General features: G+C 51.8%; 2 protein-coding genes across 5 annotated transcripts in view; both read right to left on the bottom strand.

Annotated features, from left to right (window-relative positions):
- QRICH1 (glutamine rich 1) overlaps nt 1–5310 on the bottom strand; it is a 46415-nt gene extending 41105 nt beyond the window's left edge. Inside the window, exons 1-2 of one of the 4 annotated variants that reach the window (XM_004419682.3) lie at nt 5103–5310; nt 3580–3639 (exon numbers count right to left, since the gene is read on the bottom strand). The gene's annotated coding sequence lies outside the window, so the exon portion shown is untranslated. Of the gene's footprint in view, nt 1–3579; nt 3640–4442; nt 4640–5102 lie in introns of those variants that run through there. The other 3 variants (XM_014791893.2, XM_004419681.3, XM_014791905.2) reach the window with 3 other exon arrangements.
- Nucleotides 5311–6459: 1149 nt separating this feature from the next.
- Nucleotides 6460–13576, bottom strand: QARS1 (glutaminyl-tRNA synthetase 1). Its single transcript, XM_004419684.3, has 24 exons — nt 13430–13576; nt 13136–13283; nt 12654–12763; nt 12159–12234; nt 11870–11934; nt 11246–11299; nt 11043–11103; nt 10626–10697; nt 10417–10502; nt 10153–10239; nt 9588–9687; nt 9393–9471; nt 9203–9311; nt 8974–9104; nt 8775–8867; nt 8525–8662; nt 8357–8444; nt 8124–8267; nt 7919–8023; nt 7629–7721; nt 7381–7508; nt 7221–7287; nt 7021–7146; nt 6460–6599 (listed from the first exon to the last, which is right to left on the bottom strand). The coding sequence occupies exons 1-24, from the start codon at nt 13544–13546 to the stop codon at nt 6549–6551; spliced, it is 2328 nt and encodes a 775-aa protein (XP_004419741.2). The 5' UTR covers nt 13547–13576; the 3' UTR covers nt 6460–6548.
- Between the last annotated feature and the right edge of the window lie 1960 nt (nt 13577–15536).

A 15536-nucleotide genomic window follows, 5' to 3' on the forward strand; every position in this document is an offset into this window, starting at 1 on the left:
GAAAAGGGAGCCAATACACTTGTATTTATATATCCCAGCATTAGGGGCCGGCCCAGTGGCTCAGCGGTTAAGTGCGCGCGGTCCGCTGCTGGCGGCCCGGGTTCGGATCCCGGGCGCGCACCGGCATCCCACTTCTCCAGCCATGCTGGGGCCGCGTCCCACATGCAGCAACTAGGATGTGCAACTATGGCATACAGCTGTCTACTGGGGCTTTGGGGGAAATAAATAAATAAATAAATAAAATTATATATCCCAGCATTAATTATATACATAAAAAAAAAAACTTGGCAAAAAATGCATCTAAATACTAACAGTAGCTATGGCTGGGTGGTGGAATCAAGAGGACTTAAATTTCTTCTGTATTTTCCACAACTTGTATTAAACTACTGCTGCAATAACAGTTAACAGACACACAAACAATTCTGGTTGATCATAGTATGATTTTCCCTTCAAAATCTAAAACTCTTAAAGACAAACAAAACCGGCAAGCACCAGAAGTTTGCATAATAATGAAGATTAACTTCTTCAAGATGCTGCCCACAAGACACACAAGGCTGAGTCTTGGTAATAGAGAAAGAGAAATGGATCAACTTAATGAAACTACTCTAACTCCAAAAGAAACAAGACTCTTAATTAGCTCCAAGTCAAAGACTTGGCAAGGAGCAGTAAATAAATTAATTAAAATACTTCTGAAAAACATGAAGCTGGAGTAATAGTTGAATACTCTCAATTTCTGGGAGTCAGAAATGGAAAAAGAGGGGAAAACACTCTGGAGCTCATTGGGGTGGGGAAGTTCTACAAACAATCATTTGCTTCTGAATACTTTAAAGTATAGCTGCTTTGCAAAACAATATACACAAACCAGCCCCCCACCAACAGACCCAGGAAATTTTTGCTTGTAATCACACATGGATCACTGTTATTTCCCCTGTACTTCCTTCTACTGACACAGATCAGGCTCTAAATATATGAAAGTTATCATTATTTTTATTATTTTACCACTAGAACACAAGACAGTACCACGGACAAAGGTTACTCCAAAGCAACAAATCTATTACATTTCTATAGGTCTGTTTGCTAATTTCTTTCTTTTTTATTTAGGTACTAAGGGAAGACCTAAGCACTCACAGGAATCATCCTTTCTTGAGTTCCCTCAAATCTCTGATACGTATTCCCAGCTTCCCATGCAGCTCTGCAGAGTGGGTCATCGTGGACTAAGAGGTGATGGACTAAGAGAAGACATTTGAGCTGCCTGCCTCTTCCTTTTTACCCAACAATCATGCTCTTGGGCCCCTCTCAAGGTTCACATCTACTCTACCAATGGCTCCTCATAGCTTAGTAAGTCTGGTTTGTAGAACATATTCACATGAGAAAAAAATCAATTTCCATTTTAAAAAGTTGCAGTCACATTTGTCCTAATTAACATAAAGGAGTCATTTCAAAGAAGCAGACTGGGAAACATCTTTCTATTCCTTAAAAGATACTAACCCACTACAGGGTTTGTGATAGAAATTACCCCATTGGGCCATTGATCTGCCCCCTTCCTTTACCAAGGGAATCCCTGATTTAGGGGCATTTTCAACATCGTTCTATTTTTGGACACCACACTTGCAACCGGAACTTAAATTCACATTCTTACCAAAGATTGATGGGGGGCTACAAATCGGCACAACTATTTGCATTATCTAGTGAAGCTGAAAACACCCATTCCACCCGACCCAGCAATTCTAGCCCGAGGTGTTTCTGACACACATATACAGAGGTACTTACACAAGAATGTCCATAGTAGCACTGTTAATAATAGCCCCAAACTTGAAAGAATCTAGATGTCTATCAATAGTAGAATAAATTATGGTATATTCATACAGCAGAATATGATACAGAAATGGGAATGAACTACAGCTGCACACAACGTGGATGAGTTTCACAAACACAATGCTAAAAGAAGACACAAAATACAGCATGATTCCATTTATATAAAATTCAAAAGTAAAAAAACTATGTTGCTGAGAGATACAAAGGTGGTAAAAGTACAAAGAAACACAAAAACATGATTATCACAGAACACAGAACAGTAATAGTCTCCAGGGGTTGAGAAGCTGTGACCAGGAAAGGATCCATGAAGGGTTCAGAGGTGGTGGCATTGTTCTATTTCTTGAAGAGGTGGTAGTTACACAGTGGTTAACTTTATAATTTTTCACTAAATTGTATACAGATCATCTGAATTTAAAGATACAGATAGATATTTTACAATTTTTTTTAAAAAGGCACTTTCTGGGGCCGGCCTAATGGCGCAAGCGGTTAAGTGCACACGCTCCGCTGCGGCGGCCCGGGGTTCACCGGTTCGGATCCTGGGTGTGCACCAACCCACCACTTGTCAAGCCATGCTGTGGCGGCATCCCATATAAAGTGGATGAAGATGGGCACGGATGTTAGCCCAGGGCCAGTCTTCCTCAGCAAAAAGAGGAGGACTGGCATGGATGTTAGCTCAGGGCAGATCTTCCTCACAAAAAAAAAAAAAAAAAGGTACTTTCTGACACAGCCCACCAGCTCTACCTACAGTTTTGCCCAAGCCTGAAGTGTGAGACCAAAGGACCATTCTTTTCCTCTTTTCAGCAAAGCAAGAGGTTAATCTGTGATTTCTTCATGCAGCCACAATCAGAAATCACAATCCAATGTAACAATTAGGAAAAAAACAAATGAAGCATTTAAATGAAGCCTGGAGAGAACTTAAAACATCTGGAACAAAATGCAGGGCAACTAAACACAAAGTAACAGAAAAGAACAGGTGGTCAGTAACACCTCATTCTGAAGCTGATAAATAAAAGACCATTACAGATAAAGGGTGGCCATTTACAAAGCAGACAAGCAAGAAGTATGGCACATCAAGGACAAATCCTGAGTGATTACATTAAAGAAGGCATGCAAGCTTCAAGGAAGAAATCCCTGATTCTGTCATGATGGAGGACAGCCAACCCACAACCCTTGACTTTGGCTACCTTTTTGGAACAATTCAAATTCACAAGAAACTTCAACCACTGTTTGATCTTGTGTTTGAAATGGCAACATAAAGTGGAAAGGGAATTTGGAAAGGCACAGATTCATGGAGAGACACAAAAATTATTCATCACAGAGGACTGGAAGTAGGACATCTTCTAATAGGTAAATCTTAAGTTAATGAGCTTACAAAAAAATATCTACCGACATCAATTTAAAAGGCAGATCTCAAACTTAATACATAGTCAAAAACGAAGATATGCCAGAACAGGCCTGAAAGGTATATTAAAATTCTAAGTGTATCCTAGATAAACCTGACTGCTTTCATTTAGGTCCTTAGACAAGCTGATGCCTCCTCACACTAAAATCTGAAAGTTGCACTGATTTACATTTTAAGAGGAGAAAAGTGTTGAAGCAGCAAACTGCAGATGGATTCAAAGATGCAGTTCTCCCATATCTTCAATTTTCCAGCACCTAGTAGTTTCTGGCAGACAGCACTCAGAATGATTGGCAGAATTTGTAATGTTCAATATTACCAGGAAAAAACTGCACACATATTTCCAGCATATGATTTTAACTCACCAGTCACCATGTTGCATGTATTTCTGCTGCTTGTCCTGAGTTCTTAAGACTTGTAACATTCTGAAGAAGACAGAACAAAGAAGTTCCTTCTATCCTCAGCCTCTTTTTAAATTTTAACTTTGTTCTTAAAATAAAATACAGTATATTAGAAAGAACTACCCCCACCATTATCAAATTTGATTGCTAATTTTACTTCCTCTTAGCTTCTCTTTCCTTAAACTTAATGAAGCAAAACTGTAAAACATAAACTAGAAGATGTTTTGTCTTAGAAAAAAGAAGTGCATATTTCTCTAGGACAAAGCTAGAACTCCCCCAGCACCAGAACACGGAGCTGGGGCTAAAAAAAAAAAAGATGAAATGGATTGAAATCCTGTATCAAAAGTGACTTCTCCAGTGATACATGGACAAATTTTAGGAATTTCTGCTGGGGAATTTTGGAATTACAAAAGAAGGCAAAGCACTGATTCTCAGGTTGCTCTATTTTGTTCTGGGCAACTTTCTGGCTGAGGAACAGCGGGCCCTTAATCTAACAGAATACAAGTAAGCCCCTCCCACTCCCACAGAAGAAAAGGCTGCACTTAAGAATTTAAAGCAGCATTTAGGGCTTCAGTACTTTCCCATCACCCAAAGAAGAGGATCCCCTTCAGCAGCGCACAGAAGTGACGCGTAGGAATTGCGCTTATGGAAGAATTACTTTCTAATGACATGAGAGCAAGTACCGCTGAAGAGCCTTCTAGGATTAACCTACCCTCCCCAGCACAAAGCACCAAACCAAGGTGAGGAAACTCGAGGAGGCTCGCAGCCCTCACAGACCAACAGGGCTCGGATTCAGAAGCAAGGCAGCACCCTCCCCAAACACCCACCCTGCACATGGGCCTCAGGTCGCCGCATTCTTTGAGGAGAACGAGCAATCTCGCCTGCCTCGCAAAGGAGCGGGGCCGCAAGCCAGACCGCAAAGCCAGTTGGTTTCTCCCCAGGCCTAGGCCACGGCGGTCCGGGGACGTCACCAGAGCAGGAAGGGCCCAACCCGCAACCTTCCTCACACTGCCGCCCCTCCACGCAGCAGGGGTGTCCTGCGCGCCCTCGCGGCGGCAGCGGCGCCACCCAACAGCAAGGCGCGCGCCCCGAAGCGGGGGGGGGGGTGCGGACGGGGGCGCGCCCCAGAAAGCCACTCAGGCCCACACGCTGTAACTCCAAGAGCGGAGATATCCGGGCCGAGAACGCGCACGTCGCGGCCACACGCACCGGGAAGCCCACAAGCGCGCGCGCGCATACACAGGCCCGGCCGCGCGCTAACACAAAAGCGCGTTCGCGCGCCGCGCCCACCTAAATCCCCGACCCGCCCCCCCACACCCAAAGGGCGGGGGCGCGCGAGCCCAGGGACGTTCTCCGCTCCGGAGCAGCCCCGAGGTCTCCTGGGCCCAGCGGTATCGGCCCGCCCGCCCCCGCCCGCCGTTGTGTGGGGTGGGCCCGCTCTCAGGGCCGCAGCCTCGCCCCATCCCTGCCCTCACTGGAGCCCTTACCCGGCGACGTCGCCGCCGCCGCCGCCACCGCCGCTCAACCCGCCGGCCCCGCCGCACCGCTCGGGGCCCCGGTTCTGCCGTCGCCGCTCTAAGACCGACAGGATTTTCCCCTCACAGCTCCCTGAGCGCCATCTTACATTCAACCCTCACAGCCAATGGGTGCCGAATACCCCTCTCGCGATAATCGAAGCGTCGGATCCCGCGAGAGTTGAGACTACTGCCTGGCCAGACTTAAAGGGAACGCTTCTGCCGAGGAAAGAGGCCTGGCCTCAGGCGGCAGTGGCGGCAAGAAGAGCTCGAGATTTAGGGCGGGGCAGCCCGCCCTCGGACGCCCCTCCATGCGGGGCGGAGCCAGGGCCGTAGATCGGTCTAGCTGTGAAGCTTGGGCAGCCTGGGGCTCGAGGCTTGCTCTCTGGACCCACCTTCTGCTGCCTGCCCCGGCCTCCTTAGGTCACGCAGTCACACACGAGGCGCGGCCCAGCCTCTCGTTTAAGGTGGCCCCCACATCGCCTGACCTAGACTCGGCGCCCTCAGCTGCGCCCCATCTGGGAGGCCCCAGGTCACTCTCCTCCCGGAGTCTCTAGCGTCTGGGATCCCACCACCACCATCTGCTGTCGTCCTAATTCAGCCTTCAGCAGTCCAGTCCACCTTAAAGCGGGCCTCGGGTAGCCTAGTGTTTGTATACAGGGAAAATGTGGAGGGTTGTTAAAGCTGCAGGCACACGCAGGCCTCATCAGTAGCCCACACTACCCCAGAGGGCAACCAGCTTACCACAGACTTTTTCTTAAAAAAGCCTCTGGGCCTTTGCACTTGTTCCTCCTGCCCTGGCAAACTCCCCCTAGTCCTTTGAGGTTCCCCTCTGGAGTCACTTACTGAGAGTAGTCTTCTGAGGCCCAGGCTGGGACAGGAACCTCCTGCAGCCCTGCACAGGCCCTAGAGAGACCTCTCCTGCAGTGCCTTGTCACCCTGTCTCCCCAACTTAGAAGGCCACCGCACAAGTCTTCCTCATTTCACAGTGCCTGGCATGTAACAGGCACTCAACAATTATTTACTGAATGATTGGACTGGGAGCTAAACCTCTCTTCATCTGCCTAGGCACTCAGTCAGACACAAATCTTCCAGATTCCTCTGGCATAGGGCTTCTAACAGTGAAGCAGCACCCCAAGGCCTGCCATTCCCCCAGACCAGGTGCAGAGGATATTGAATCAGGCACAGGCCCCTTCCCTTTAGCACCAACAAGTGCACCAGTAGTTTCAAAGCTGTCAGTAATCCTCTGTGTGCAGTCTACCTCCCCACAACCCCTCGCACGTCTCTAAGGCCCTCAGGTGCTGGGAGGGCAGAGAGAGAACACACAGACTCCAGGGGGATCTAACTATTCTTTATTGACATGGAGTCTGGGTACTCCTAGCCTCCAGAAGGATGAGGTAGGTCCATGGGGCTTCCAGCTCACACCTTTCCAGGGTCCTCCTTCAGTGTGACCGTCCGGTTGAAGACAAGCTGGAGGGCAGAGGAGGAAGAATGACCACCAGCCAGAACTAGGCCAGGAGGCCCGGGTGAGTCTCATCACGGATACCCCACCCCTGCCCTCACCTCATCCCAGAGGAACTAAGGGTCAGGAGACTCAGGTTCTCAATAACTTTATGACTTTGGGTAAGGGACTAAATGACTCTGGGCCTCCATTTTATAAGGATTTTAACAATCCTTATGCCTGCCCCCTATCTTGAGAAGTAAGAAAGGCAAGGTCCATACAAAATTTTGTGCATGGACTTAACCTCTGAGCCTGTTTTCTCATAAGTTGAACATGAACCCCACCTCAGGTGGTGAGGATTAACTAAGGGAATGTAAGCAGACCGCTTGGCACAGTGAATGGCAGCCACCACTGTCACTGTAGAAAGGGCACGCAGGTAAATTCAAGCACCTGTCCCTGGCGGCTGTCTGGATCCACGGAGAAGTAGCCCAGTCGCTCAAACTGGAACTTGTCGAAGGGCTTTGCCAGGGCCACAGAGCAGTCCACTAATGCTGCCACCACCACTTGTAGCGATGCCTGCAAGCAGGGAACTCAGGTGGCCATCCAGCCAGGGAGATCCACCACCCTCACCCTACACCCCATGAGCCTACCGGATTCAGATCACTTAAGAATCCGCCAGGCACCTCAGCAGGATCCTCAGGGTTCTTGTGCTGAAATCTGTAGCCAGGGTGAAGGTCAGACTCCAGCTGTGCAGCCACAGCAGGCAATGCCCATCTTGTACCTGCCCCCACCCCAGCTGTGTTCACTCACAGTCGCTCATAGAGGCGAATCTCACACGTCACAGGCTGTGACACCCAGTGAATAAAGGCCTTGGGCTTTTCTCCAGCATCTGCCTGTCTGCAGGTTACCTCCAGGCTCTCCACAAAGCCACAGGGGTCCTGGAAGTCAAGGGTGAGAAGCCTACAATCAGACCTGGGGACCACTACCAGGACTGCAGGCTGCACCCAAATCCTCACCCCAGCACGCACTGCAGTAGGAAGGCTGCAGCTGTCCCTCACCTTGACAACATGCTGCAGCTGGATGACGTAGCCTGTATGCCTCAGGCCCACAGGCTGGCCCCATGCCAGGCGCTTATAGCCTGGCTCAGGCTCCTAGAGGTAGAAAGTGGGGTGGACACAAGAGGCTGCAAAGGTCAGACAGGTACAAGAGGCTTCTCCCCTACCCCTATGTCTGGCAGGGGTTGGTTCATCTGAAGCAGGAAGTAGGTGGACTGACAGACTGACAGAAGAGATGAAAGAACCTCAGGACTGGGCTCAGCAGCAAATAGGACCCTCCACCCCCTAATCACCTCCTTGAAGTCAGTCCTCTCGATGAATACAATGGGTCCAAAGGGAACCTGATGGAAGCCCTTGGTCTCATCAGCTGGGAAGTTAGGCACCTGGACATCGAAGGACTACAGCAGGAGATGGGTATCTGAGTCACACTAGGCACTGGGACCCTCATGCCCAGACCAGGTACACACACTCCCACACACACAATTGAGGCAGACCTACCTTGGCAGCAGGAAAGTTGGTGATGATGACCTGTAATGGCTCCAGCACAGCCATGGCCCGCGGGGCTGTGTCATTCAGCACATCACGCACGCAGGCTTCTAGCAGATGTGGCTCCATCGTGGTCTGTGCCACTGTCACCCCCACCTAGCAGGAAAGGTCAGCATCAGTCACAACCACAACCACAGATTGTCATGCTCAGCCCCTACCTGCCCACCCAGCCTACTAGGCTATACCCGAGCACAGAAGTTGTTGATGGCCTCAGGTGGGAAACCCCGCCGTCGTAGGGCTGTGAGTGTGAAGAGCCGTGGGTCGTCCCAGTCCCTGTGGGCAAGGAGGTGGTGAGAAGGCAGCACATGCCACTAGTACTACCAACCTTTGATGAGCCAAACAACCATACCTACCGCACAGCACCAGCTGCCACAAGCTGGAGGATCTTCCTCTTAGAGACAACTGCATAGTGCAAGTTGAGGCGGCCATACTCCCACTGCACCGGGCAGTAGACATCCAACGCATTGCATAGCCAGAAGTAGGAAGAGCGTCTGGGATGGGAGGGAAGAGTCAGGATTGGCCACCTCAGAGCAGGGAGAGACCACAGGAAGGGCTGCTGGAATCCCACTGGTCCTACCCACCCCATGGGGCCAGCTCCCTCACCGGGCCTGGAATTCCTTGGTGCAGAGTGAGTGGGTGATGTGCTCGATGGAGTCACAGAGGCAGTGCGTGTAGTCATAGGTAGGGTAGATGCACCTGCAGGGCATAGGTAGTGGGCCCACCATCCAGCCCCACTCTGCCTTACCCATGGCCCACCACCCCACTCTACAACTCCGCCACCCCACCCCATGCTCACACCCACCAGGTGTCCCCCGTGCGGTGGTGTGGTGTATACTTGACTCGATAGGCCACAGGGTCCATCTTGCCATCCTCCATCACCAGCTTCATCCTCAAAGTGGCCTCACCTTCCGCAAACTTGCCCTTGCGCATTGCCTGAGGAGAGCAAGGGCTCAGGCTGCCTCTCAGCACAGGGGCATTTCATCCTCAGCATCCTGGCCCACCCAGACCTAGTTGCTCCTCCAGAACCTCACCTCAAAGAGCAGCAATGATTCCTCTACAGGACGTTCTCTCCAGGGTGAGGGTGGTGGGTTGTGGCCTTTGAGCTCTTCTCCTCGCTGGTGGCACACATAGGCCTGGCCCCTATGAGGAAGGAGTATGAGCACCCGGCATGGCATGTCCTGGTCAGCCTGCCTGGCTCCACCATCATGGCACTGGCCTCACCTGTGGATGAGCTCTACGGCCCAGGCATACAGCTGGTCAAAATAGTCAGAGGCATACGTTACCTTATAAGGTGTGTAACCTGGGGCAGAATGAGACACGGTATGAGCAACCAGCCAGGGACACCCAGAGGCAGGCCATGGTCCAAGGAGAGGCCCACTGACCACCAGCTCTGCCCAGGCCTTGCCCAGCCCATACCCAGCCAGGCCACCATGTCGCAGATGGCAGTGAAGAACTTTGCTTCCTCCTTCTCAGGGTTGGTGTCATCAAAGCGCAGAAAACAGATCCCCTTGTTGGCCTAGGAGAGTCGCAGTATCTATGAGCTCCCACATCATTAGTTCCCATAGTCTAGCTCATCAAACTGGGACATTCTCAGAGGTCTTCCATGTCAGAATTAAAAGTGCCTTCAAGAGTTTAACTCATCTTCCTGTATCTAAATGCCCTAAACAAAGCATCTCTTATACCAACTTGGGACAGAGAGCACAGCCTCTTCCTAAGCCCAAGAGGTTACACAGGGAATTTCCCCAAATTTGAACTCACTGCCTCACCTCAGTTTTTTCCCAACGAGCCCAATGGATTCCTAAGTATCTGTCATTCCTAAGTATCAGCAGCGGAGTGCACGCAAACGTGGTTCCCCTCCATGGCCTCTGTCCATTCTGTGCACATTATAGGAGCAGCAGAGAAGGTGGGACGCCTCTCTGGTATCCAGTCATGGGAGCAGCAAGTGGTCACCCTGCTTGCCAGGTCCCCAACACATACTCACCTTGGCATAGCCAAAGTTGAAATTGATGGCTTTGGCATGTCCAATGTGCAGGATTCCATTGGGTTCTGGCGGGAACCGGGTACGTACCTGAAATAAGGGGAATGGGAGCAGAAGAATTAGGTCAGAGCTCAGACTACCCTAAAGGAACAGACACCCTTTCCCAGGGAGGCCATGGTGATAGGTAAGATGGAGCAGTACAGAGGCAGCCCAGGCCCCCAGGCAAGCGCTGATGGCACTAGCTTGCCTAGCCATACTCCTACACACCTGTCCCCCAGTGATCTCTAGGTGCTGCTTCAGTAGATCCATGGTATGTGGAGTGGTCACATAGCCTGGGGTTTTGTAGTTCTCACCTGCCAGAACCAAAACAAGCCTGAGAACTAGGCTGCAGCCCAAGACTCCCTACCCCAGTGGTCTGGCTGCAAGAGTTGCTGTCAAAATCCAGCCCTCTCCAGAGTTTCGATCTGCCTGCTCACCAGGCTTATGGAACTTAAGTGCCTCCCCTTGGAGCTGCTCCATCAGAGACAGGGTCTGGCCAGCAGGCTCACCTGCGGAGAAAAGACCAAGGAAAACTTATCTTCTGGATACAGCTACCACACCTAGCTCAGGGAAGTGCCTGTCAGTACTGCCCACATCCTGCAATCAGAACAGAACCAAGCAGGCCTCTCTTCCTCCAACCCCTGAGACAAAAGATACAGAGCTAGACTTCTCAGGCCTCCTCAGGCCAGTCTCTGGGTAAAGGGAACAAAGAAAACACCAGGAATTCCGTCTTGCAGCAGGAGGCAGGGTGGTGAGTAAGCCAATAGCCTGAGGGGACAGGGCTGTAAGGACCAATCACGCGGAAAGCCCAGAAGTCAGGGAGCTGAATGGGACAGAAGCCTCAAGCCTCTCACCATTCTCTACCACATCCCTTGCTGTCCTCTGGTCTGTTTCTTCAGGCCGAGGCTTTGCCACCTGAGAGAAACCCAGAAGTTGGGTCAGTGTCTCTCCTGGGCAGGGTCTTGGGATCAGTGGGGTGAGACAGTCCCTTCCCCAGCCTGAAGTCTCACCCAACCCGACCTCATCCCCAGGGACCCAGGACCACACTCAGCCCCACCTTGGGCTTCTTCTCCAGATCAGTCTCCGTTTTGGGACCCAGAACGTGGAGAACCTGAGCAGAGAACAGAGTCAGGCCCAGGACAGAAGTGTTCTCTTTCGAGGAGCCCCTGAAGGACCCCGTCCACCCACCTAAGGGCTTCCTGGCCTGTCTACCAGCACCACCTTGAAAAACCTACCTAGCCCATCCCACCTCTGTTCCTCACATGGTTCTGCTGGCCTCAAATGCTCTTTCCCTCCTGAGGGTCCACACTGGGTCAGGTAACAAAAACTACCATTTACAGAGAGGAACTATGGGCCTAGCATCAAGATAAGCAATCTACCTCGGCTATCACCCTCTTGTGATTCCATGCCAGCATCCTGAGATGAAAGCCACATCACCCCTATTTACAAGATGAGGAAACTGAGGTTCAGAGTAAAGTGACTCACCCCATATTAGACCCAATGCAGAGGCCCAAGTCTTTTACTGCCCACCCAGGTACTGCCCTCTCCACACCAGACTCTATTATCCACCATCAAAATAGAGACAGGGTCTGCTCCCCTTCACTCCTGGTTATCCCTCAGTGGCCTCTAGGCCCTGTCCATGGCGGGGCCTTTGCCTGCTTCAGCTCAAGGAGGTGCCCACCTGCATGTCCACTTCATGCTTGATCATTTTGCCATCTGCCCACTTGAGCATGGCCCGAGCCTCTCCTAGAAACATGGGCACAAGGAGCTGCAGAAAGGCAAGGGAGAGCACTTCCCACCCTCTTTCCCAAGAAAAGGTCCTAGTTGACCTCAGGAACCAGAGCCTGGGCCCAACCAGACCACTTTTTAAGGTGTTCCTCCTCCTCCCTCCACCTCCCTCTCACTCATGCCCAGAAGAGAAGGCATGACTAGAGAGAACAACACAGTCCCCTGCCCTAGGCCCTGCTCACCCATCAGCAGCCCCATGTTGAAATGATAACGCTCCACCAGGAGCTGGGGCCGGTGGCGATTTATGGTGGCCTCCACCTGCAAAAAGCCAAATCATGTGGTTTAGGAAAGTGTCTTTCAGAAACACTATATAAGGGGGCCGGCCCCGTAGCAGTTATGTGCACGCTCTCTGCTGCTGGTGGCCCAGGTTCGGATCCCAGGCGCGCACTGACGCTCCACTTGTCAGGCCATGCTGTGGCGGTGTCCCATATAAAGTGGAGGAAGATGGGCACAGATGTTAGCCTAGGGCCAGTCTTCCTCAGTGGGAAAAAAAAAAAAAAGAGGAGGATTGGCGTGGATGATAGCTCAGGGCCGATCCTCGCAAAAAAAAAAAAAAAACAAACAACGCTATATAGGGACCCACACCCTCACCCTGAGTATTCCTGGGTGGAGAAGCTGAGCCATTCCTTTCCAGGGTCATTACTAAGGAGGCAGCCAATGCCTAGGGAAAGACTCACAGCCTCCTCAATCTGCTCTGGGGTCACCACGACGCCCACACCACATTCCTGCTCAAAGTCCACGGTGTTGATGGGCTCCAAGGGATGACTTCGCACATATTCAAGGGCAGCTGAGAAAGGAGAGGCAATGAGTTTGTGGCATCTCAGTTCCAAGAAGTAGGTAGACAGGGCCCTAATCCCATGAAACCCCAATTACAGTTTGGTCTCCTAAGAGGTTAAGCCTTGCACCACCCTAGAGAAGCCCTGAGCCCACAAGAAAGAAGCATATGTTCTGAGAGAAGCTCTCTTCCTCAGACCTACCCATTTCCCCAGTCAGTCTCACCAGAGGCGGCCCTCTCCATCCTTAAGTGCCATAGTTTAGAGGGAAGGGCAGAAGTAGGCATCTAGAGAGATATCGGGGGACGTGGCAGAAAGGGCAGATGGGGGTCATGGCTGAGGTGGGAAGCTGGAGGTGGAAGTGGCAGGACAGGCAGGGCACTCACCGCTCAGCTGGGTCTCAGTGTGGATCTTCTTATTGGCTATGTAGCTCACGAGGAAAGAGAGACGCCGGGGATCCTTGAGTCGCGAGGCCAAGCCATATAGCAGGGTCCCGGTAGCCTTGTCGATGGTGGAGCCCAGAGTCTGCTGCGCCTGGGGTCAGAGGGGTCAGGAAAGAAGACCCACGCCCAGTAAGAAAGGCATGTGCGAGACAAGGTGGCTAGATGGGGATGGGACCTGGCCCGGGGCTGCGTTGGGGCACAATCGGCAGCCCAGGCTAGGGGCCGAGGGGCTCGCACCTGGGTCGCCGCCTCGCGCAGCTGCGCGCTCAGAGCCGTGTTTTTGAGCGTCTCCCGGGCCTTGTGCTCGCTCAGGCCGAGGCCAGTGAAGAGCGACAAGGAGTCCACAGTCGCCATCGCAGGGAACACCGGAAACCGGAAGAAATTTTGGGGCCAATCTGCACGTTGGCATTAGGCCACTGACCAATAGGAGAGCGAAGCCGCCAGAAAGACCCAATGGTGTCCTTTCTTGGCGGGAGGGGGCGGGGCTCCCCAGGGTAGTCGGCGCCGTTTAAGGAATAGAGGGGCTGCCAAACCAGCTTTTCCGGGCGTTTAACTTCCGTCTCCGTGCTCCGGGTCTCTTTTAGGAGCGATTTGCCGCGGACCTGGAGGGAAGGTGTTCAGCACCAAGGCAGGAGGCAGACGCAGGCATGGCCCTTGCTTTTCGACTTTTGTCCTTCAGCCCTGGAAACTTTGGGACCATCCCAATTCTGTTCTCGGGAGCAAATGTGAGTTCCTATCGCGTTTCTGACGTCACGGCTTTGGAGTTGTCATGGAAACAGTTGAGCAAACTAAAGCCCGGGAAATCCGGTCAAGACTCCAGCGCAGAGAATGTACGGAATGGCCCATCCACCCCTCGAGGGGCCTCATAAGTCTGACACCCGAAGGCGCATACCTGGCCGGGAGAGGAGGTTTGGGTCAGGAGGGACCTCGCAGAAGTTCTGTGATGATTTGGTTTAACATCTCCTGGCACATTTAACCTCCTTGCCAAAGCATACAAATATTACCACATGAAAACCACAAGCAAATTAGGCCTTGAAATCCATCTGTAGGCTTTTGACAGGATATTTTATTGAAGTTGGGACAGGGTGAGGCAGAGGAGATAGAATCCTCATGATGATGACTATTGTGCTTGGGAGTTTCCCCACAGTCTCTCACTGGACTTCCAGGACCTGCTGGGAATTATCAGGCTAAAACAGAAGGTACAGTCTGTTTTCTTTGTGGAATTGGAGCTGCTGGTGGTGGGATGGTGAGGAGATCCCCAAATTTGGGATTGGAACTCAGGCTCTTGGAGGCCTTGTGTTCCCAATACTCCTGGACCTTCAAGGACTGGGCAGGAACCTGACTGCAGTCTGTATCCATATTCTGTGTCCTGCTTTGTAGCCATATCCCACTAATGACCAAGTTCCATTTCTGGGCCTACAGCTGAGTCCCACATGATGACCACATGCCAGATTTCACCCAGGGATACACGCTGCATCAGTATTCAGGTCCAGTCCCGTTAATGACCAAGTTCCATTTCTGGGCCTACAGCTAGCTGAGTCCCACATGATGACCACATGCCAGATTTCACCCAGGGACACACACTGCATCAGTATTCAGGTCCAGTCCTGTGTCTTGGGGCTTCCCACCTCCCTATGGCCCCTTGGCCGCAGCCTGATGCCAATCCAGCCAAAGCCAGGTGCAAGCATTGAGCAGGGGATGCAGTGGAGTGGTGTCATAGACAGGCACCAAGAAGCAGAGCCACAGCCACACCAGGCCTGTGCTGAGTCCATAGCTACAGGTGCCTAGCCCACCACAAAGGTGCCTGTGATGAGCAGGGTGCCTGCCACTTTCCCTGTCTCCTCTGTACCTGATGCCACCGAAGGATTCATTACAGCACCATCACCACCATCACTGAGTCCTGCAGGTCTGGTGATGGCCCCCTCAATGAGATCAGGGCCTGCATCCCCTTCCCTGGTTCCCTCATGGTGCCTACTGCGTCGACCCTGTGGCTTCATGTCACAGGATGAGGCAGTAGCCCCACCAGTGCTACCAAGAATGCCACGAGTGGCAGTGGCAGCTCAGCCAGTACTGTGGAGCCCTACGACTTGCACAGAACAGAACCATTAAGTTGTATGGACTCAGCCCTCGGGGGGCTGGCTTGCTTGCATGATGCCTGGCACTACTTTCAGGAAAATCAAGAAAAAGATAACCACATAGAAAAGCCAGGCAACAGCCAGCAAGGCCCAGCTATGGCAAGGGAAGAGGCAGGGTCCAGCAGCCAGGCCTATGGACAGGTCCCTGTGTCACAGGCTGACAGTAAGCAAAGAGGCAGTAGAAGCCACAGCGCTGGTGGCCACAGGAG

This window comes from Ceratotherium simum, chromosome 5 (assembly GCF_057802395.1).
Source record: "Ceratotherium simum simum isolate JZ-2026a chromosome 5, ASM5780239v1, whole genome shotgun sequence".
Classification (NCBI taxonomy): Eukaryota; Metazoa; Chordata; class Mammalia; order Perissodactyla; family Rhinocerotidae; genus Ceratotherium; species Ceratotherium simum.